Below are 23,731 nucleotides of genomic sequence, written 5' to 3'. Positions count from 1 at the left end.
CTGGTATAAAATGACTATGGACATTTTAGAAGGGAAAGAAAGAGTGTGAGATGGGGTGCTGGAGCACAAGTGAGTGACCAATCACAGTCCTCTGTCAGAAGGAAATTTGGTCAAGCTTAAAGAAGGTAGGCTGTGGGTAAAAAAGGCATTTTAATATTATGTCATTCAGTCATTTAGTTCCCACTGAATAGACTGAATAGCACTGGGTTTGGAGGGGTGGATGGGCCCAGAGGTGGACAAAGCAAGGCAAAGGAAAAGAACTTGTGCAACTATAACATAAGGCAGGATGTATCAAGCACGTGAAAAGTGAAAACCAACCACCGGACCACAGACTCTAAGAGCAGGGATTATAGTCTGTCATGGCCATGCTGTACCCCCAGGACCTAGAACAGACTCCGACACACAGTAGGTATCCTAGAAATGCATGTCTGGTAAATGAGAATTCAAAGATGAAGACAGTACTTTCTAGTTTCCAAAAAGATCATGAGCCTTTACAAATAAAGGATGATCTTAATCTCAATGTTAAGAGATATAGATGTAAAGCCTGGTGGCTTTTCTGTAACCAGTGTCTAGCTATAGGGGTAGTTTGTGAGCTCTTTGAGAGCAGGGTATCATTCTGCTTCATCTCCATAGTCAAGTGTTTAGCACACAGTAGGTCTTTAATCAATATCTGAGGAATTAAGTGGATTTTGTTCCAGAAACATGCTGCTCCTGAGCCTTCCTCTGAACATATATCACATGTACTGACAGCACCATTTACTCATGTGTTACACTGCATCTATAACACGTGCTGATCTCATCTACTTAGGACTGATCAACATCTTCAGAAAAAGGGCCAAATCACCAACTGTTTTACATCCATCTTCTTTACCTGGCAGAGTGCTGAGCACATGATTAACACTCAATGAGTAGTTTTCTTTTTTCAGATATTATTTTCTTTTTTCCTTTTTATTGGTGAATTATAACTATATATAGTAGTGGGATTTGTTGTCACATATTGGTACAATAACAGTATAATTTGATCAGTTTCATTTCCCAGTACCTACTCTTTTCAACAAGTAGTTTTTGATCAACTCAAGATAGACAATACCAATATTGGCTAGTGTTTGGATCTTAGTCACATAAAATACAGTTTAATGTATATTTTACTTATTCTCGAGGTTTTCACCCTTGACTCAATAATGAAATGGAGTTTGCCTATTTAAATGTTAATTTGACAAAATATTAATGTTAAATTATTTCTTATGGTGCTGGATTTGCTCCAAAGTTGAGATATAGCTCAGTGATAAAGCACAAGCTTAACACATATAAGGCCTGGATTAAATCTAAAGCGCGCACACACACACACACACACACACACACACAAAAAAAAAAAAAAAAAAAAAGAGAGAGAGAGAGAAAAGAAAAAGGAAGAAAGGGAAAAAAAGAAATGAGTATATTATCAGGTACCTTCTTTCAGATCAACCCTACAGGCCAGGGATCAGCAAACTTCTTCCATAAAGGACCAGGCCAGATAGTAAATATTTCCACTTCGTTGTCCATATGGTAACCATCAAAACTACTCAATTCTCCTGTTGTAGCCGAAGAGCTATAAACAATACATAAACAAACGAGTGTGGCTACATTCCAATAAAACTTTATTTACAAAAACAGGCAGTGGGCCAGATTTGGTCTTCAGACCTTAGCTGGCTCACCCTCAGTGCAGTACAGTAAATTCTTCATATAATTCTTTAGCTCTTATCTCAAATGTACAGGGCCTGCCAAGTACAGTAAAGATGTTCCTTCTTTAGATTTAAATGATTACTACAAATAAATAATAATGATTATAACTACAAACATCATTTGTTGAGCTTTCTTAGGAACTATGCTAGATGCCAGGCCCTTTTCATTATTATCTCTAATTCTCCAAGCAGAGTAGAGATCATTAAATCCATTGTGCAGATGAAGAAACTGAGGTTCAGAAATGTTAAAACATTGTGCAAGGCTAGTGAAGTCAGGAGTATCAAAAATCTCTAAAGAAACAGTTTATACATACACACCAAGGTTTAGGGACTATCTAAAAAGATCAAGACCAAGCCAGCACATTCTGGATTCCAGAATGTGTCTGCTTAACCCCACATATGATCAAATCAGTCAATCTTTTAAAAAGTCTTGCCAATCCAGTTGACAGCATACTTCAATAGCAAAATGTAAATCCTTAAGAAATCTTCTATTTTGAGGACACAGCTGAAAGCAACAAACAGATGAAAGCCTGAGCTGAAGGGACCTGGATGTCTACATGTTCTAGCAAATTAACCCAGGTGCCAACCTCTTACAGAGAAAAGCTTTCTTCAGTAATAGGTACAACAGTGGTTTCAAACTTCAATGAGAACAATACTAATATTAATGATAATAACAGTCAATTATTATCAAAGTATCTACTATGGGTCAACTTTAATTGTAGCCATTTTACATTTATTAATTCATTTAATCCTTTAAATATTCCTAAGAAGTAAGTACTGTATTTCCATTTTACAGATGAAAAAACTGAGGCACAGAGAGTTCAGAACTTGCCGAAGATCATACAGCTAAGTGGGATTGTTCATGATGTTTAAAAGTTTGAATCCAGACCCAACTTCAGAGATTCTAATTGAATTAACTGCAATAGGGGCCCCAGAATATGTACTTTCAACAATTTTTAACTGGATGATGTGTCTGGTGATAGCTAAATACTGTTACAAATCCTGTATGCATGCTGGAATCTGAAACACCCAGGTATGTTTAATCTTAACTGCCTGACATCAAGAGCTTAGGTATCCATATTCACAGATCCAGGTGACCAGCAGACCTGCATGCAAAACCCAAGTCATGGATGGTCAGGCTCAAATCCAAGGCTGCACATCACCTATTTTAAAAGGGTACATTGCCAATAGATTAAGCACTTGGCAATTTGAAAATGAATGTAATCAGAAGTTACCCAGTAACAGAACCAATTACCCGCCTACTTTGCCATTTTCCTCCTCTGAAGAGCTACTGGCTGAATGTGGCAATTGAGGGTAATTACTAAAGACACTTAACTCCTTGCACATGGCCCTGCTATTCACTTTCATGGTAATTTAAGACAGTATCATGATTAGGTCCAAGGACCTCCAAAGACTCAAGTTATTATGCTTTGCTATTGTTTCTAAAGGCAAAAATATCTAGAACAAAGGCCACTATAATTAGAACTCCTTTCTATTTATGTAAGCACTTTTCAATATATAAAGAATTTCTACCCATATTTCTACCCTCTTGATCCTCACAATACAGTCATCCTTACTATATGTTCCCATTTTTCAGCTGAAAAATTAAGGCTCAAAGTACTTAAGATTATTCAAGGTCAAACAAATATTAAGTTGCAGAATCAAAGTGTTTCTTTTTGGAACACTTCCCCCCATACCAGTTACCAGGAATGGAAATGTATTAAGGCAGCAGTGTATGTAAGCTTGCAGATTATCATTATCATTATTAAAACAAATTACCAATTATTAATGATTATTAATAACTATTAAAGTATAACTGTCACTGTTATAAACCACTGGCTAGAATTAGCTAAACATTATAGAATAAGAATGGTTTCACTACCTAAATATCTGGTGACCTCTGGCAAAGTTGATTGACTCATCATAGTTCTAAAAGGTTCAAGGGACTGCACACATTAACACATCCTACTATAATAGGATGCATTCAAGTTCTGGTTTCAAGGGTAGGTTTCATTGCGGGTAAAACAACCTTAAAGTTGGGTTCAAGACTGCCAACCTTTGACAAAGCACATAATCTTTCCAAGTTTAAGTCCTCATCTATAAAATGGGCATAAAAAGTCCTGTCTTACTCAGCCTCATACAATGATTGCAAGGATCAATGAGAAAATATTCCAAAAAAAGCCCTCTGCAAATCATAGCAAACCACACAGGGACGCTATTTCTAAACTTGCACAATGATCATTTTCCTGCTTTTAGAACTGACGTCTTTACATTTCAAGAAATCACATAAAGGCAGAATGATTCTCTTAAACCAAAAAAGCATGCTGAGTTCTGGACGTCCTTTTGAGATGGATGCTGATGTCAGCTCAATCAAGAAATTATTAACCTCCATTTGGTTACTTAAAATAAACTGTACTGGCTGATTAAATGTGCTGAACATTTTCTCCAAGTAACAGTGCATATCACCAAGAAACCTTTTTCTTTTAGTTACAGGCTGCAAATGGTAAATGCATCATTCAAAACTATTTAAAATCAATAATAAAAATCACTTCAATGTATATAAACAAGTAAATGGAGTAAGTGAAAACAAAGCAAATTTCTTAATGAGAGGGCCCTGTTGCCCCCTCTAGGTGCCAGCAGTAAATGCTGGTTTCTTTCGAATCTCCTCCAGAGGAGACTGCTGCTGCTATTCTGCTAATGAATGACTAACTTAGGCCAGGGGGGAAATGACATCACCAGGGTGGAAAACCAATCTGCATTGGGAAACTTTCTACCTGCTTTACATTTGTCATAATTATTTTGCACAATGCAGTCAGCATTTGCATAATTTTGAGGCGTGTCATTATCTCAATTGAAAATTGTTTTAATATGGCTGAATAATTCACAATGACATCAGCCAAAGTCCTAATGAAATATACAAGTATAATCATACAGCTAATTACCAGCCGTGTTAGCATTAAAAAAACAAATCATGCATAATATTAGAGGATGTATATGCAGCTGAGAATTATAAATAGAGCCATCTCCCTCCACAAACCCCCTAGAGTTTACTTTTAAATGGCAAGATTAATTTTCTCAGGTATGGCTCATATAAAAGTGACGAAATGCACCGATCATTACAATGGTTCGCTTTCAATTCCCCATAATGAACAATTAAAAAGAAATCGTGCATTTAAAAATATATCTATTCACCAACAGTTCCAGCAGATGCACTCTGGCAAATGTGGCTTTTATTCTTAAATCAGAATTCGTGTTTAATTACACCAACAGAAATTAAAACTGGACCAAGTGAGGTCAACTCGGGGTCTTTAAAAATATTCTAAATTTAATCCCCCCCCCAAAAGAAAAAGAAAAAGAGAGTGACCACAAAATATCCCATAAAACACTGAATAATTTCCTCCTGGGTTTAGTCAGAAGTCTATTAGGCACCAGCTCTCTTCTGGATATTTAATCCTTCCCTTTTCCAGATCACAGGCCATGTTGAAGTAATAAATTTGAAAAGCAAATAATAAGAAATCAGGAGGGGGAGGGGGAGGAAGACAGCTGCGCAGGAAAGTTGGGTCGGGGGAGGGGCCGAGCGAGACCTTGGGAGGGGGAAAGAGCTCAACCTGTTGGTAGGTTTCAGGATTTTTCACAGTATTTCCAAACAACACCTTTGTAAAATTGCAGGCGGACGTAGGGAAATATGAACGTTAAAACCCAAAGCTGCCCGGGGAGGGCGGGGGAGGAGTGTGTGAGGAGAGGAGGGAGGGGCTTATTTCCGAAAAGCAGATTTGAGTGCAAACGTTTTGACGAACTCCAGTAATTAACCGGCGTAGACCACTGTTGGGTAATTCGATCCGGAGGAGAGTGAGCTGGCGATGCCAAAAGTACAATCAGCTCTATCAGATCAAGAAATTCTGGAAGAATTGGCATCTTGGAGCCCCGGGATGAGTTAAACGGGGCATCATTCATTTAACAAAAAGATCCTTAGACCTACCTCGAAAGCTCCACAGCCTGGCACAGAGCTAGCTGCCCTCAAAAGTCTCAGTTTGATTGCCCTCCTCTCGCTTTGGCAACACAAAGCCTTGCCAAGTGTCCGTGCGCCCTCCCTCCCCCCGGGCCATTGGCACAGACTCCCCAAAATAGTTCCCCGGTAGGTACCATGGCGCTAACGTCGGCCAGCTTCCTAGGGAGTCCGCAGAACTGCGGTTACACAGAAATGACAGAGCCGAAGGGAGGCGGTCGCCTCGGCGCCCGGTGACAGCGGGCTCACCTCCGGCGTCCTCCCGGGAGCGCGGCGAGCGCCCCCACTGCCGCCCAGAAACGTGCCGGGAAGGCTCGGTCCCTCCCTGGGAGCGCTGTCTAGGCACCGAGGACGCTGGACCCGCAGGGCCAGTGGGCGAGCTCACACCCCTCTGCCCTCCCTCCGGTCCCCCGCCCGGTCCCACACACCCCCAAAGATCGCGCTGGAAGACGTCCACTTTGCGTGGAGTAATTGAAAACTAGAACATCAAATGGCTTGTCGGGGCGGGGGGGCGGCGGGGGGGGAGTGGGCGAGAGATAGTTGTTAATGCTTAACGTGTTTGTGCCGGTTACACGACCGCTTTGAAATCCGCCCGGGCAGATCTGCAAGTTATTTGAATGTATTATTCCAGTACCTGTCATTTATCACTTTATTCAACACGTCTTTGCCAACTCAATAGCTTTTGATCTCATTCTGCCTCCATTTCGTAATTTCCGCCCTCTTAAACATATCAAATACTTACTTAAAAAAAAAAAACGTGAACAATATCGAAACCCACCGAAAGAAATCCACCCAGCCCCAACCAAGCTAGACACGAAGGTAAATTTTCAAAAGGCAAGAAATATAAAAAGCATGTGATGTTCAAGCGGCAGTTAGCAGGAGAACGAACGATCTCTCACACACAAACACACACACACTCTCTCTCACACACACACATCCTTGAACAAAACCCTTCTCGAACAAGTTATTTGATCTTGACTAAAATCAGCAGTTGGATCCTCTTTGTAAAGCTGACAGCCAAACTCTGACAATGGCAAAATACTCGAGCCCCAGCTAGTGGCGCTACCCCTTTAAAAAAGGAGTGGATCCTGCTCGCCTGCAGAAGTGAATACAGTATTTTCAAGCTTGCCCTGTAATAAGCATTACTAGGGGAAAAAATAATAAAGAAAGAAGAGAGGGAGAGATAGGTTTACCACCTCGCCATGGTCGCTATTTCTGCCCTGGGGTGTGTCTTCGGGGAGGAAATAAAGTTTAGAGCTGGATAAAAGTTGCCGGCTGGTCCTTTCTTCCCACAACAGCTGGAGCTCCGCTATGCAAATCGGATCCTTTGGCGTACATCTTACAAAGAAAAAGTCGCCAAGGGACAAAATTCTTGGTTTGCCTTCAAGGTGGAATTGAAAAGCCTTGTAGAAAATGTAAGGTCCGTGCAAACCACACGGTGAGCCGACCCACTGCAGGGGGGAAAAAAAGCACCAAATAAATAATGTAGCCATCAGAACACAAACATCTATTCCCAGACACATTTACACACAGACATTCCCACTCTTAATACAGAGGAGCCCACAGATATAACGCTGGGTGGAAAAATCATAGAGCCCACAAATTTTCTGCCTCCCTTAAAAAAAAAAAAAAAAAAAAAAAAAACACCTCCGCCACCCCCCCCCGCCCGCCACCCCTTCCCACCTCCCCATCTGAGGCGGTAAAATTACATTATGTATGTATGATCAGTGCAGGGATTTTTTTTAAACAATAAAAATGATTTGGGGGGATGCAGAGGGTAAAAGTTTGGTGAAAAGTTTGTGGGGGGTGTGGGTGGGTGCAGAGGTGTGGGTGAGCTGTAGGGCTGGGGGGTGCCGGGGGGTACCGGGATCGGAGGAGCGGAGGAGAGCGAAATACCTGGAGTGAGTTGGGCTCCATCTCGACGTTCTGAATTGATTGAACTCAACATTCTCTCCAAACTTGTTGGCGTGAATGGATTGCATCAGGTCCTGGCAGGGAAAAACATTCTCTGCCTTCAGTCGGTGTAATGTCTCAATATAAAACTGAGCTCTTGCTTCCCTTTGGGCACCAAAATAATTTAAAATATGTCCTAATATTTCTCTGACGACTCAATTTTCAGCTCCTGCCAAAACTATGTGGGTTTCCTCCCAAATATGGGTTGATCAAATTCATAATCGGGAGAAAGGCTCAGTCCGATCTCGGCGGGAAGCGAAGTGATCAAGGCAAAAACCAGATGGGAAGATTTGTAAAAATAAAATCCACCCTAAAACTGTGCGAAGATGAGATCTTTCTCTTTCTAACCGTAACTGTCTAAGTGTATCGTCTGATGAGATTTTTGGAGGAGTCCAGGGCTCGCGAGCTCTGCTGTGTATCTGACAGGACCTGCTTGTATATGTCTAATATAAAGAACATTTCCTGCAGAGATTCCGGGGCGCTGCTCCTCTTTCTAATGCTCCTTAGCAGATTTGCTGTTATTAGACATGTAGATTTGTTTGATAGTTAAATTACGCTTCCTCACTGCCATGTTTTCGAGAACTAATCTGTTAAATTATCTTTTGATGCCTATTTACATGGAAGGGAAAAGTGGGTTATCGATTATATAAACATATAAATATTAATGCATTTGTTCGCTTCGCAAAAAAAAATACTCAGCCAAAAAAAAAAAAAAAAAAAAAAAAAAAGAAGAAGAAGAACAGAAAGACAAGTGAGCAGTGCACACATATCTCGGGATTTTGCAAACAATATTGAACGGACAGCAACTGCATTTAGGGACTGGAACAATAAACGATGCATGATAAATCAATAAATGCGAGCAGCGAGTCTGCTCGGAATATGAATTCAGGCTCCCGGTTCTGCGTGTGCATTCTTTAATTTTGAAGTATATACACTAGTACGTGTTTACAATGCTGATGGACGCCAAGGGCGCTCTCAAATGATAATGTGTTTATATAACCCAGCGCTACAGGAATAATATACCGACTCCTACCCCACCCCCATCCCCTCCCCCGCCAAAAAAGGGAGGGGAGCTTCCTCAATAATAGTTTGAAACTGAAAAAATCCATTTGCAAACTAGTTAAATACAACCAGAAATTAAGCTGTTGAAGACCGGGGGCATGAACCGTAAGACAATAAAGGCTTTAAATGTGTATATTTATTGTTCTGGAGCCCTGGAGCATTGCGAGGTTTGCATGCACGGCTATTATGCAAACACAGAGAAACTTAAGAGCGACAGAACAAGGAACAGGCAGAGACTGCAAAGCTCTCGCTCGCTCCGACCCAGCTGCCGGTCCTCCGCCAGGCTAGATTGCATTTTCGCAGTGTTGATGTAAAATGGTGTACTCGCTTCCCCCACGTTCCCCCACCCCTTCCCCGCTCTCCTCCCACTCTTCCAGCAACCCCCCCCCCGCGCGATTTTATTATATTGGCACCAATCTTTCCAAAGTGGGTCTGGCATGCTAAAAAAGTAAACATGTACTATATGGGGAATAAGGTCTGTATAGTATGACAGTTGAAACTTGATCTGTGATAAAATTACAGGATGTTGAAATTACTAGTAAGCTATTTTTAACGCTTTCGCAACGTTTCACCTCTAGTCACAGCATCTAGTTGAAACAGGATTACTTTAATGAAAATTATATTCACATGGCTGAAGTTAATATACCCAGTAGAGCACAAATGCCTCATATTCAGTGACTTGAGGTGGAAAGACCCTCTGTGTGTATTTTATGCCTTTTCATAATGTCTGCGTTCTCTGCAGTAAGAATTAGGGCACTTAACATTATCTAAACCACATTTTTGATTCAGAACATGGGGAAGTAATAAAAGGCAAGATCTATCTCGTTTCTATACACACAGAGATAAACGAAAGAAAATGGCAGATCCTCCAATTACAATAAGTAATAAAAGCCCATGCCAAAGAGCCGGTATTCTGAAAGCTGTCGAAAACTATTTTAATAATTTAAAGTAATATCACAACTCTGCACCAAGGAGGACGACAATGTAACAATTCAGTCTCCCATCTTTTGCATTAGCCAAATTATGACTTGCACATCACTCTTTAATTATCTTCCTTTAAATTCCATCTGATCTTCCTATTTTATAAACATGGGTTACAAAGAGAAATTACAGCTCTCTAGCCCTCTCTGTCTTTTTTAACTTTATGATGCATACTGCAGACATTTGATTAGAATAACCCATTTTGTTCATTTTTAACCAATGAATGGACTTGACTAAAGGGCATTTTTACATTTTTTAAAAAAATACATGACATATGCCTCAGGCTTCTGTTAGTCTCTGTCCTATTAGTGTAAATATATACATCCAGTTCAAGAAATCCTATATTAAAAAACTTGAGTTGCAGTATTTTGACAAGATCTTATTTGAGATCGACTCTGAGTCAGTTTCCTGTATGACCAATGCAGCAGCATTTATGCAGGAAACCTCAACAGAATGCCTGAGGGTATCCCTCGATTGTATATTAGATCTCTCTCTTAAAAAATACACAGTTCTTTACAGCATCTAAGCAACTTCTGCTGTCACTGGTGCTGTAAGTCTTTAAGTGTCTGTAACAGACTTAGTCTAATTAGAAACCTTGTTTCCATGTCTCTTCAAGGTAGGCACTGAACTAGTTGCATGCTGCCTAATCTCTCTGATAAGGTTTTTGAGATGTTAACAATTGCAGGGATCTGGGTCTGAATATTTTTGAATATCTACATTCTTGTAATCAGAAGAATGCTAAATTTCAAAACTGAATCACAGGGTTATCTTTCCCCTGTTTTTACAGCACCATGAGCATTCCCATGAACATAAAAAATCTAATAAATCAAACCTGGTCCCAATACTGTGAATGGTTTCTTTAAATTACAGATCACAATAGTGCCCCCACCCTTAAAAAAAAAAAAAAACTTCTCTATTTTACCTCTTCTTTAATGCGATGCTTGATAGGCACCTGTAAATTATCTGTGTAGCAAATATCCATACAAAGAAAGTTTCAATTAAGATAAGGAGATTGTATTGAAACAGTTCTTTGAAGTAATGTAGTTAATAGCCTGTTTGATTTCTGCTTGTGAGAGAGTAATAACGTGGATTCAAGGCTCCATCAATCACAGAGCAGATGTAAGACTTGAGACACCGACACCCAGGGGAATAGAGGCAAACTCCTGCAGTGCAGGGTCCCTGGGCTAATGTAAAGTAAATACTCATAAACAGATTGGATGTTGTAAGAAGACAATCCATTCAGGACAGTTATAATCATGAAAGCAACTGCTTTATCTATAAAAAAAGCTTGTAGCTGGGACTTGCTGTGTATAAAAGGGGGGGGGGAGCAGTATATGTTTTATATGACCCCACTATTTCTGGGATTTTTTTGTACTGAAACACACAAGTCTATCTATACCAAACATCTATATTCCTGCTGTCTTATTAGCCAGAAATTCAACTCTGTTTTAAGTTATCTGATATATTTAAAAGATAAAAAAATTAAAAATCATTCTCAGCCCTCAAGGGGTTGAGGGAGCAAGGACACATTATTCAGTGCCTGTGAATCGTTTCTTAAAAGATCAGGAGGATTAAGTTAGTTCCAAAAACCAGCAGTGACATAATTAGGCAGCTTGGACTATAATAAACAGGATCATTAAAAAAAAAAAAAAAAAAAAAAAAAAAAAAACTAAAAAGTACATTTTGAAGAAAGAAGGCCACCATTTCGAAAATGCAAATTTCTCTGCGCACCCCTGGGCCTCCCCTCCCCCAAATTGCAAAAGACAACTGAAGCATTTTTGACCTTGGCTACAATAATACTTCATGTTTTAGCACTTTAGTCAGCATTTTATCTACTAATTGCTACACACTACCGCATGTGGCTCGAATCTGCCACTGCAGCTTTCTTTCATTGGTGAGCGAATTGCTTGATAAAGACTGGGAATTCAACCTGGCTGTTTCCTTTCTTGCTCCCCCCTCCCCCTTTTCTCTTTCCTTTTCCAGCTAGAAGCGGCTAATTTTTCCAGAAAATACCACACGGATTAAAATAGGGACGGTGAATTGTTCCCTAATGTCCTTCCATCGGTTAAAGCTCAGGCCACTTTTGATGATCCCTAGGCAAAAGGGAGGGCACGGTGTGGGGCAGCGGGAATAAGTGAGAAGAAACGGGAGACAAGGATTGTTGGTGGACCTGATGCTAGGTGATTCCGAACACTGGTCCCTTGGATAGCCCGTCGCTGGTTCAAATCCAAGGGTCTCCGAGCTGCCTACCTGGGAACCTTGGGTCTGGGTCACTTTCTACTCTTGCTTGGTAAAGATACGGGGTTCGAGGGGGTAGCCCTATATTGTGCAGATTGATGCGTGGATTAAACAGCGAGCACTGCCCGAGGGTCAGCCACCTGGTCCCATCCCCCTCCAAGCCTGGCGCCTTCGTAAGCAGTGGGGTGGGTGGCGATATTTATAAGGCGGCCTCCAGCAGAGCAGGCTCGTCAAGTCTTAGAGCAACAAGTCTATTGGTTCTAAAGGAGGATAAACCGGGTTATACGGGTCATTGCTTTCCAGGAGACATCTAGTGGTCAAAGGTTGAGCTACATCTTAAGTTTGGGGCTCCAATTTGTCGTCAGTCTCCGGGGCTGTCGTGGGGGGTGGGACTCTAGCTCAGATTCTGAGAGTAAAGGTTGGTAGCTTCAAAAAGATAAGGATGGAGACACATTTTTTAGGACTTGGAGCTAGACCCAAAAGTGCCGAAGGTAACTTGGAGAAAGGGATTCCCGGAGTAGGGGTCATGTGTGGCCTTTTGTGGGCACTGGAAGCCCCAACTTCCTCTGCCCACAGTACGGATGGAACTTCCTATCTTATTTTGATTTTCCTCTTAGTCTGAAATTAATCAAGTATTCAGGGAAGTTGGATTAAATTTGCCCAACTCATTTCCAGTTACAATAGTAATGCTGAGTCTGTTTGTTTTTTCTAATTTGTTTGTAAATTAAAGCCAAGTACCACTTTCTCACCCCAATCACAAACATACTCCGACACCCCTTACTTTCAACAATTCATTGCCTTTGAATGCCCTTGACATTTATGAGTTACTTAGTTTAGAAATAACTAAGCTTCTTTTAAAAAAATTGTGTGCACTGCAGGGGTACACTGCAGGGGTACATATATGACTTTTGCTAAATTGTAACCTTGTCCCTCCTTCTGGAATGCTGTACCATTGCATCTCAAATGGCAGGGTACTGGCAGAAAGGGTAGTGGTGACTCATAGTCTCCTTGTTCTTCAGAATCATTTGTGATCCACATATTAATAAATAATTTGATCAAACTGACTCCCAGCATGGTATAAAGAAATTGCTGGGAACAACTATCTTAGGTCATACTAAAAACAGAGGCCCCAGCCATCTGAGGTTATTAAAACACCTTGCCATACCTGATTTTTAAAAAAGAAGACAAGAAAATGTACAGACATGGAGTCTTGGCTCCACTGGGGGACTGTATATCGCCTACTAAAATTTTCTCTGTGTAGTTTCAAATAGACGTTAATGATGCCTTGTATTTAGTGATTTACAACTTAAAATTGCTTGACAAACATTAAGCAACTCATTATTTAGAAGCAGAGTGGGTATGGTGGGTAAATCACTAGACTGAAAGTCAAGGGAGCCATTCTTCACTGATTTTCTATGTCTCAGTGTCCCTAGCTATAATTATCTGCAAGACTTAAACCCTAATTCTGGCTTTGTTGGAATGTCTCAGATAATTGTGGCAAAATTATTCAGACTGGTCATCTGTGTTGTGGCAGTCCCTTATGCTGGTTCGTCAACCAAACCCTTGGGAGCGCCAGCAAGTCCCTTAGCTGACTCCACCTACATTTTGCCATGTTACAGATTGATCATTTTATTACTTATGATTGCAGGTTGAAATATATAAATGTGGCAATTCACTAATGATGTAAAGAGACCGGCGTACTTCAGAAAAAGAAAACATAATACTAAGAAGAATAATGATATTAATTCCATACTTATTTTTGATAAGCTTTGACCAAAATTAAATTGGGTGGGATTTCCACAAAGAAGGTCAGGGACCAGACTGAATTTCCTCAGGACTTACACAAGATGATTCTAAGGGTGTGTGGGAACTAGTTCTGTGGACTCCCCATAGCTGATTATTATATTTTTAAGAATTTTGCAAGCCAGCTGTTGAACACATCCATTATTAAATATTAAATTATATAAACTCACAATTAAACAAATTATGTTAAAAAGCAAAAGTAATATACACTAAACACTCATTGCTGTCTAATTATTTTACTACATTTTACTATTATACACAATCTTAAGGTTATTTTTATCTTTTGTATTTTTGTGGTCACAATATTATAAAATAACATGCTAACACTACTGCACATCTCCTCTGTGTTCATTGATATCACATTGACATCTTTAAATTGGCGATGGTGACACCATTTGCACTATGGGACTCAACAGACATTAAATGAGGGATTTATGGCTTTGTTGATAGTTTAGACTTAAGTGATGGAAAAATGTTAGTATTATAGATCTTGATTTAAGTCCTGATTCGACTGGGCCATGGGATGCATGCATGTTTGATAAAGCAATGTTGGGTGTGTCTCTGAGGGTACTCCTGAATGAGATCAACATTTAATTCAGCAGACTGAGTGAAGCAGATTCTTCTTCCTAATGTAGGTGGGCCCCACCCAGAACAGTTGAAGTTCTAACTAGAAAAAATTACTAAGAGGGAACTCCTCCTACCTGACTGCTTGAGCTGGGACATTGGTCTTTTTAGGCCTTCAGACTCAAACTGAAACCTTGACTTTCCTGATTCTCAGGCCTTTGAATTTGTACAGGAGGTATACATCAGCTCTCCTCAGTCTCCAAATGGGCAAGTGAAGATGGTGAGACATCTCAGCCTCCATGATCAATCATGTGACTCAATTGTTTATAATAGATCAGCTTCTCCCCTTGCCCACACATACACACAAAGGCATGTATATGTATATGACTATTTTATTGATTCTGTTTCTCTGGAGAACCCTGACTGACACAGAGATTAAACATAAAATATGTCAAAGTCTGTTTGCAAATGTGTTGTGAAGATCATGAGAAAATTAAGGAAATATTTGACAGCTATTATCTAATATTAGCAAAGAGGTTGCTCATGATATTGATGAAAGAGTGAAACTCTGGGATACGTCTTTGTTTTTCACTTTCATCCTACTCCTTATTAGAAATGAGAATATAAGCCAACATTCAAGTTGAGAACACACTCAGCTATTAATTGTGATCATAGTTTAGTCATGGATACAAAAGTCCAGCGAATAGCAACAAAAGCATTCAATGAGAGGGAATTGGCTACAGTGAAGAGTGTTGTGTATTTTATCATTATTAGTACATTTATGCTATACTTCCTGTATAACAATAAAATGTATACTAAACTTAGGAACACACTATTTTTAAGTATTTAACTAGCTCTAGATAGATACATACATAATTCTGAATATCTAGATCCAGAGCTACATACATATATAATCAAATGCATACATATATAATTTTTAAGGTGAGGAACCAGTTGTTTAATATTTAGAAGTCCATCCTGTCTAGAGGTAACATTAAGCATGATGTGCAATACCAACTTCTACAATGGCGATCAGCAAACTACTTCCCACTACCTGCTTTTATACAACCCATAGGCTAAGAACATGTCTCACATTTTTAAATAGTTTATGTTTCACTAGAAGAATAATATTTTGTGACATACAAAATTATATGAAATTCAAATTTCAGTGTCCATAAATAAATTTTATTGGCAATGCAGTCCTATTCACTCATTTGTGTATTGTCTATGGTTGATTTTGCACTAAAATGGCAATAGTTGAGTAGTTGTGACAGAAACACAATGACTCTGAAAACCTAAAATATTTACTATCTTGCCCTCTGCAGTAGAAATTTGCTGATTCCTGTCCAAGGTACATTCCTTGGCTGGCAGTAGTAGGCTAGACCAAATGATCTTCTGAACTCTTTTCTTGCCATTGATTCTAGAAATATTTCCTTGGTAAGCAGAGAAAATGTAATCCTCAGAGTTACATGGAATTCAAATTTTGACTCAGTGTCAGGGTGAGGGACCATGCCATCACAAAAGCCAGAATGAAGCATCAGGTTGGTTTGTGTTCCAACCACTGGATGACAGTGCCTTTCTTCCTTGCTGCTTGTCCTAAAGCACTGTATAATTTTGTTGGGTGTTGTTAAATATTTATCGAGTTTTCTTGTCCAATGTGGTTCAGTTACTGCATGTCTGTGTGTGTGATGGGACCCTTCAGGATTAAAGGTGCTATATAAATAGAAGATTATTTTATGACTTGTTATCACAGGTTGAAGTATGTAAATGTGGTAATTCACTAATGCTTTATCAATGCATATTTATGGGAAACTAGACTGCATTATCTTGCTATTTGAATCTAAAATCATTTATGCCTTTTTTAATGCCCAATCAAAAAATTTTTTTAAATGAGGAAAAACAGTGGAGAAAAAAAAAAAAACTCCTTTAATGCAATACTTCAGCTGAAAGTTTAATGACACAAAAGGCAGGCAATTCAAAGTTACAGTTCCCACAGCAACTGTAACTCTGCTATATAGCACATTTAGGCATAGATTTCACAGCATGTACTGCAATACAAAATACTCCACACTGGGCATGCAAGGGGGCAGAGTTATGGTTGCTATGGGTACCACGACTTTGAATTTTCAGATTTTTTGAGAGTTTAAATTCTCAACCAGAACATCACATTAATAGTTCATTTTTTTTGCATTGAAAATAATAAAGGTTGTATCACTGTTTCCACTGTCAAACCCATCTCCAGCTCAGTCCACTGCTTAGTATAAATACCTACCCAAACATATTCACCCTACTTGCTAAAATTAAACGCATGACCTCAGTCCAGGGAGTATTTTAGTTTGCAAATTTATATGTGATGACTTTCACTGGATTAACTAAATTTACTCTCTCGTCCTTTCTCAAAATCACCAATAAATTCAAATTAACCCTCATAGCATTCTGATGTATTTTATCTGTTATTCATAGACCGAGAGGATATGATAATCACATTCATTGTATATGAATGTGTAATGTATATATTTATAATTTATACTCTGTCTACTTCCAAAAAGAACTCAAGGTAGTTAACTGCCTTGGATTCATTTATTCATTTATTTTTTGAACACACCGTGCAAGTCTATGTCTTTATACAAATGGTCTCAGAACTCCTTTTTACTTTTAAAAATTATGAAGGACCTCAACTTTTGTTTATGTTGGGGATGCTTGTACCTATGAATACCAATACATAGGTATACATCTCTCCAAATTAGAAATTAAGATTGAAGTATTTAAAATTATTTGTTCATTAACTCACTTTAAAATAACAGTAATAGAGCTGGGGTTATGGCTCAGTGGTAGAGCGCTTACCTAACACATATGAGGCACTGGGTTCAATCCTCAGAACCACATATAAATAAATAAATAAATAAATAAAATAAAGCTGTTAAAATAGAATTATTAAAAAATTTAAAAAACAATAAAATGACAGGAGTAAATCCCTTACATGTTGAGAAACAATTTTTATGGAAAAAAATCCTGCCTTTTCCAAAATAATTAAACTTGATGAGAAGAGATATACTTTTACATTTTTACAAATCTTTTTAATGAAAGGTAGATTCTTATAGCTACTTCTACATTCAATCTGTTGTGTATTGCAGGCCACAAGGTTTCTGGGAAACTCCACTATATTTTGTGAGAGATTAAGAATTAAAAAAGCAAATGATGTCTTGATATTATTGTGATCAGTGTTTTGAACCTGTGGGCCACCTGAAAGTATCTCAGGGATTCCCACAGATCCCAAGACCATACTTTGAGAACCATTGTTGATGCATTGTTCATGCTATTATTCTAAGCATACGCTTCTTCCCCATCTACAGGAAAACTCCTAGCCATACTTCAAGTCACTAGGAAGAATCAATTGGTCTCTAACCTGTGTTCTTATAAGTACTTTATACATAAGTCAATTAGACCATTATGTGGCACTATGATTGTATGTTTAAATGTCTGTTATTAGATTATGAGTTTCTTAAAGGGGAACCATTTTGTATACCTTTATTTTCTAATTTCCTAACTAGGTACCTGGAATTTTATATGTATGGAATGTAAGAACTCAATTCAGTGAGTCATAAGCATAACTCTCATTCATTGAATCCTTAACATGTTAGGAACTGTGTATAACTGTTTCAAATTTAATCCTTGAAATAATGCTGTGAAGTTAGCACTATTATTTTCAACATTTTTTTTTTTTTTTTTTTTTTTTTTTTTGAGACAGGGTCTCTCTAAGTTGCTGAGGCTGATCTCAAATTTGCAATTTCTTACCTTGGCCTCCTGAGTCACTGGTCTTACAGGTGTGTACCACTGTGCCTGGCTTATTTTCGTAGTTTTTGAATGAAGAGAGTAAGACTTGCCTAAAGTTCAATGACTAATACATGACAGACTATGATGGATCTAACACCTTGCCAATAATATAGGAGATAGTAAAAATTAAGACTCAGGGACTTTGCCTTAAAGACATCTACTTTGGGAGACAAAATATACTATACAAATGAAAGGCAAATAACCATATAAAAGTTAGCTAACAGTAGACCATGAAGATCCTAATTAAAAGCAGTTCCTACTTAGTAGAAATGGCTACTTACCCAGTAGATTTTTTAGATTCAAACTTTTGGAGAATATTATATGTCTTGGAAAACCTGTGTTTTAGAATGCACACCAAATAAATATGTATGTATTTACAAGTTATAGATTTACTATTGCACTAATATGTTACAAGTGTCCTAATACACTTAAAGATATTAATTATAAAGGAACTTAATAGAATGAGGTCATATGTGTGTGTGCTGGTAAATTATGAACACCACTTTAGAAAACATTCATATTGACTAGTGATGCACAACTTGATCTGAAAATTACCTAATCTGAGGAATTTTAAGGAACTTATGCTAGACTTCCACCCATCACCAGTCTAGCTAAGGAATGTGGCCCCATCCAAGGGGTTTGGTGGGCTGCAGCCAGAAAAGCTGATATTAAAGGCTGCTTTGATATTATTATGTAGAAGTTTGGCAAAGATTTCAAATAGTAGTTAGTGTTGGGGTGGAGATGAGAAAATGGAATTTGCCCAGCTGGTGGAAGAGCCAATTCATGTAGTCCCTCTGAAAGACAAATTTGATAGTACAGGATATAGTAAGTCCTCTGACATAGTGGACCCTCAGGCTCAGAAATTACACTTCTGTGACATTATCCTAAGGAAAATTTTTGTTCACTTCACACATGCACAAAACAAGATGTATAAAATTTATACCAGAATATTGTTTAAAATATCATAAAATTGGAAACAGTATAAATAATCGACTAAAGGGGATTGGCTAAATAAATCATAGCACAGCTGTATTAAGGAAAAATAGGCAGATAGTAGGAATGTAATAGAATTATGTTTACTGACATAAAAAAATTATGTTTGAAAATAGTGTGAAGAATAAAAAGGAAATATTTTTGTACCTAAAATGTAAATTAATGTCAGTAGTAGAACTAAGGCAATTATACATTTCTTCATACTTTTTGGTAGTTTCCAATTTTCCTACAATGTATTACTCATGATCTACATAAAAAGAAGAAACAAAATGTTAGAACTTCCTTGCCTTAGCCATTGGAGAAATTTTTGCATATGTGCAAATAAGCAGCAACTCTAACCAGAGCAAGTTCAAAGTTAAATTAATAGCTAACATTTATGCTAAATATTTTGAATAATTTCTTTTCATTCTTACGACTCTTGATGATATGAGAACTCTCAGTCATCCCTTTTACAGATTAAGAAACTGAAGTACAAAGAGATGGAATAACTTGCCCACATTCACTGAGGAGGCATATTCTAAGGAGATGTGAATAATTTGTAAGATTGAGAAATAAAGGAATAAACTTGCCCCTTGGGTGTTAAGGCACCATCTCTTGGGGGTAGGAACATTAGGCAGCAAACCCAACATAGAAGATCAGTTTATCTGGCTAAAAATAAAATCATCCATTATAGAGATTGAGCCCTGAGGGAAATGGGATGGGTAAATAACTATATAGGGTGATTTTTGACAGCAGTTAACTTCTCTGCTAAAGAGAAAAAACTTCCCTACACGATTTTTTTTTTCATCTTTTTTCTTTTTTTAATTGGGGGGACTGAAGCAGGTATTTTGTCTGAGGAGGAACCTGAATGCAAGTCAATTCTATTCAATTCACTTTTAGTAGTTTAGGGATTTTGCTTCTGGGGAAGGTGACTAGGCACTCTCTTTATGTTTGCATAGCACTTAGCATAAGAATGAGAAAACATCAATGTATAAATGGAAGAATGGACCAGATAAGTGACTTAGCCCTAAGGACAGAGTAAAGATTCAGTGACTAGGTTATAAAGAAATGTGCCTGGTGCCCTAACACCTGGGTCTCTGCCTAACCTTAGGATACCTCTAAACACCAAGAGTTGCTTCCACCATTGAGCTTGATGATCACCAATACTCAATCTCAGATGGCAGTAATCAGAATTTTGAAAAGATAGAAAAACCTTCATGACTGCCATTCTTCTATTCATGACTTTTATGTTTCTGGAATGCCTCTGCTTATCCTTCCCATTCCCATCACTAAAACCCAACTGAAGGATCCCCTTTTCTATAAGAAGTCTGTGGTGGTACCAACAGAGAATGATCTCAATATGCCTGGAACTCCATAGAAAACTTGTGTTTCTTTCCTTGACTGTGACTTTTGAAATAAGCTTTATAGTTATATTCCTCTGCCTTTGAGGGACAGGAATTCTATTAAATAATAACAATGACAAAACAGTAGTAATCACTAGCCTGGTGTAAGCCTATTTCTTTTAATAGAGAGGAGCCTAGTGGGTTGAAGTAGACTTCGCCTACCAGACTATGCCTTCAGTACATGAGGCTATAAGTGGTTCGAAAAGTCCAGTGCATTGAGAACCTATTCTGTTCATGGGGTTAATTGGCATCTAGTTCAAGTCCAAAAGGCAAAAGATATTGATTGTAGGCTTGGTTCAGTCATCACTAGAACAAAGTCAGTTACATTCTTAGAGACTCAGTTCCCTCATCTGTCAATGGGAAATGATACAGAGCCACTCAAATCTTATAGAACTATTGTAAGAACAAAATTAATTAAGAGATACAAAAATGTCTTTAATAGATAAAAGCTCTAGGCAAAACCAAGGCATTATGTGACATTGTTGTAAAACTCAAACCCAATCCTGTGTTGCAGAGGAGATTGCAACGATAAGGATGGGTGGTCGATACCGAGTATTCATATGTGATCTATGGGACCAACTGTCTGTGGAAATGACATCCACTAAGGAAAAGCCTGAGTGGCTGAGGAGGTCACAGGCAGATGAAGACAGCTCATATTTAATCAAGGAAGAATATTCATATTGCTAGCAAATGGAACTCGGGTGGTTCTTTCTAAAGTGTTACCTGAAGTTTGATCTGTGAAACAAATTTCTTAGGTAGAAAAATGGGTCAAATGTACTTGGGTTAGACAAAATAAAATAGGGTTTTTCACATTCAGCCTTTAGAATACTAACACGACTCTTCAAAAGAGAGAGAGGCAGGAAGCCTTAATCATCTCAAGGGGTAGTAGCCTGGCTAAAGCTGAAACTCAACCCACTTTATTATATCAGACTGAAGAGAGTATGTGCTCATGATATCTGCTTGGAGTTTCTGAAATGAGAACCCAAAGAGAGAGATTTGAATATATTTATCCAGTATTATGAAAACAAAGGAGACTTTGATTTGGGTAGTCTTGGGAACTTTGATTCTAGGAAATTAGGACTTTGTTTTGAGGGAGGAGATTAATCAGATACTCTTAGGTCTGGGAGAAATCCTCCTTCAGACAACTGCTACCTTTGCTCCAATTCTAAATTCACTCAGCACCCTTTTGATGACCTATTCTGGGGAGCAGTCTAAAAGATGGGCAGCAGCATCCTGCAAAAAAATTCACTGCAACTTACAAATGATTATAGCAGTGTTCATTTTTATTTAATTAATACAATAAATAATTATTTCCAAAATTAATACGTATTTACTTAAACATTCAAATAGAAGAAACTTGGAGTAGAAAGCGGGCATTCCTTATCCCACCCTCATACCCTCAAGTCATTTACTGGAACATAGTACAGATATATTGCATTTGAAAGAAGCCAATTTGTAATATCCATAAGTATTTAACCAGGGCTCTATGGCTGGGCATTTAGGTAGTTTCAATTTTCCATATATACAATAGGTGTTACAATCTACTTGGACATTTATTTTTGTGTAAGTACTTTCTGTGAGATAGATACATAGAAGTGAAATTGCCATGACAACATGCAAGTAAATTTACAATTTGGCTATGTACTGCCAAATTAGCCCAGAAAAGATGGTACCAATTTATACTTCCAACAGGAATATATGAGAGTTGCTTATGAGTTTGACCAGTTGGTTAAGTTGCTTGAGACAGATCACATCCACAGCAGTGACAAAATGGATGACCTGCACTGGAAAGACTCAGGATGTTGGTGATGAAAGAGCTGCTTCTAGGGAGAATCTGGTCTAGGTGATCCACAGACCACTCTAAACAGCAATGACCTCACACCTCTCTTTAACTGAAACCAGATACTATTATAACTCCCAAAGTGTATTACATTATATATCAATCTCCTTTGAAAACCTTATTAATTGCCATGGGGGGTGTTAAAGACCCCAAAATATCCCCCTCCTTTGTAACGCAAGATCTGAATCAGAACCAGGCAAGAGAGTCAGAGAGATTATCAATACATCACTTTTTTTTTAATTGTTAAAATGGATTTTGAAGAATGTGAGTTATATCTGCTGCAAAGTGAGCTTCCTCATTCTTCACCTGACATTATAGGAACCATACCCAGTCTCAGGTAGCAATGGACTACTGCAGCTCTCCCTGTAGTCCAAGGAGAAATGTCACTGATCAATGAACAGCTGTTTGAGAAGAATTAAGGGCATATGGTACTCAGGACTGTGCACACTCTGCAAGAAGAAAGGGCCCAGAAACCCATAGCAAGCATTCCTTTCAAAGCTTACCAATCAGATTATATATCTTTTCCTTTCCTCAGAAAGAATTAATGAGAAGAAGGAGGGACACAAGGAAACACCAAGAATGTTCCCTCCACAGGAAGGAAGCATCAGAAATAGGAGAGATTATCCCCACCTTCTGCTGCTCCTCCCATCCCAAAGGGAGTGTCTGCCTAGAACCTTTAGTAGAAAGGAGTTTCATGGTTGATTAGTAATGTCTTCCATTGGTGAGGGGGAGTGGGGCTTAAGGCACATTTGTCATACATTTTCAATCTTGCAATAATTATGCAATGAGTAAGATGTGATTAGTATAAAAGTTAAGTGCAATTGTGTCTTCTAAATTATAAAAGGATTGCAGTACAAACAAACTAGCCTCACAGACTTTCTGTCTCTATTTTTTGAGTGTTCTGAGTCTCTCTTCTATAGCAGGGTGGAGAGAGAGTCTGCTCCCAAATAATTCATAACAGTCTAGGTCTTTATACCTCTTGGTGCTATTCCCAGTACAGAGCTGATATTTTTATTGTAATGGATCATAATTAAGGACTCGTGTATCCAAATCTTTAGCTTTTACAGTGAGGTAGCAGAGGCAGAAAAGAACAAGAAAAAGAAGAACAAAAAGTCAATTTTTGCCAAGTAGCCAAGAATAAAATTAGTAGTGGAAAAAATTGTATTTTCAAGCTATTAAGAATTTATTATAGACACTGGAGCATTTAAATAAAACAAAGCTAATTTTGTCCTTCTAAAACACTTGGCATTTTCTACTTTGTGTTCTTTTTGATGTTCTTTCTTAAATAAAACTTTATTTTAGATTTTGCATGCAGATACTTTCCATTTGCAGTACTGAGGAGACAATAATTATT

The 23,731-nt window shown here is 38.3% G+C and overlaps 1 protein-coding gene across 1 annotated transcript in view; it reads right to left on the bottom strand.

Annotated features, from left to right (window-relative positions):
* Window positions 1-7,680, bottom strand: part of Arid5b (AT-rich interaction domain 5B) — a 178,677-nt gene extending 170,997 nt beyond the window's left edge. Inside the window, 2 exon segments of the mRNA XM_047554478.1 lie at window positions 6,924-7,178; window positions 7,624-7,680. Coding sequence (XP_047410434.1) covers window positions 6,924-7,178; window positions 7,624-7,644 — 276 coding nt within the window. The 5' untranslated portion in view covers window positions 7,645-7,680.
* Window positions 7,681-23,731: the final 16,051 nt, after the last annotated feature.

Source organism: Sciurus carolinensis, chromosome 5 (assembly GCF_902686445.1).
Source record: "Sciurus carolinensis chromosome 5, mSciCar1.2, whole genome shotgun sequence".
In the NCBI taxonomy this organism is placed as follows: Eukaryota; Metazoa; Chordata; class Mammalia; order Rodentia; family Sciuridae; genus Sciurus; species Sciurus carolinensis.
Note: the sequence above shows the minus strand (reverse complement) of the source record. Positions and strands in the feature narration are given on the sequence as shown.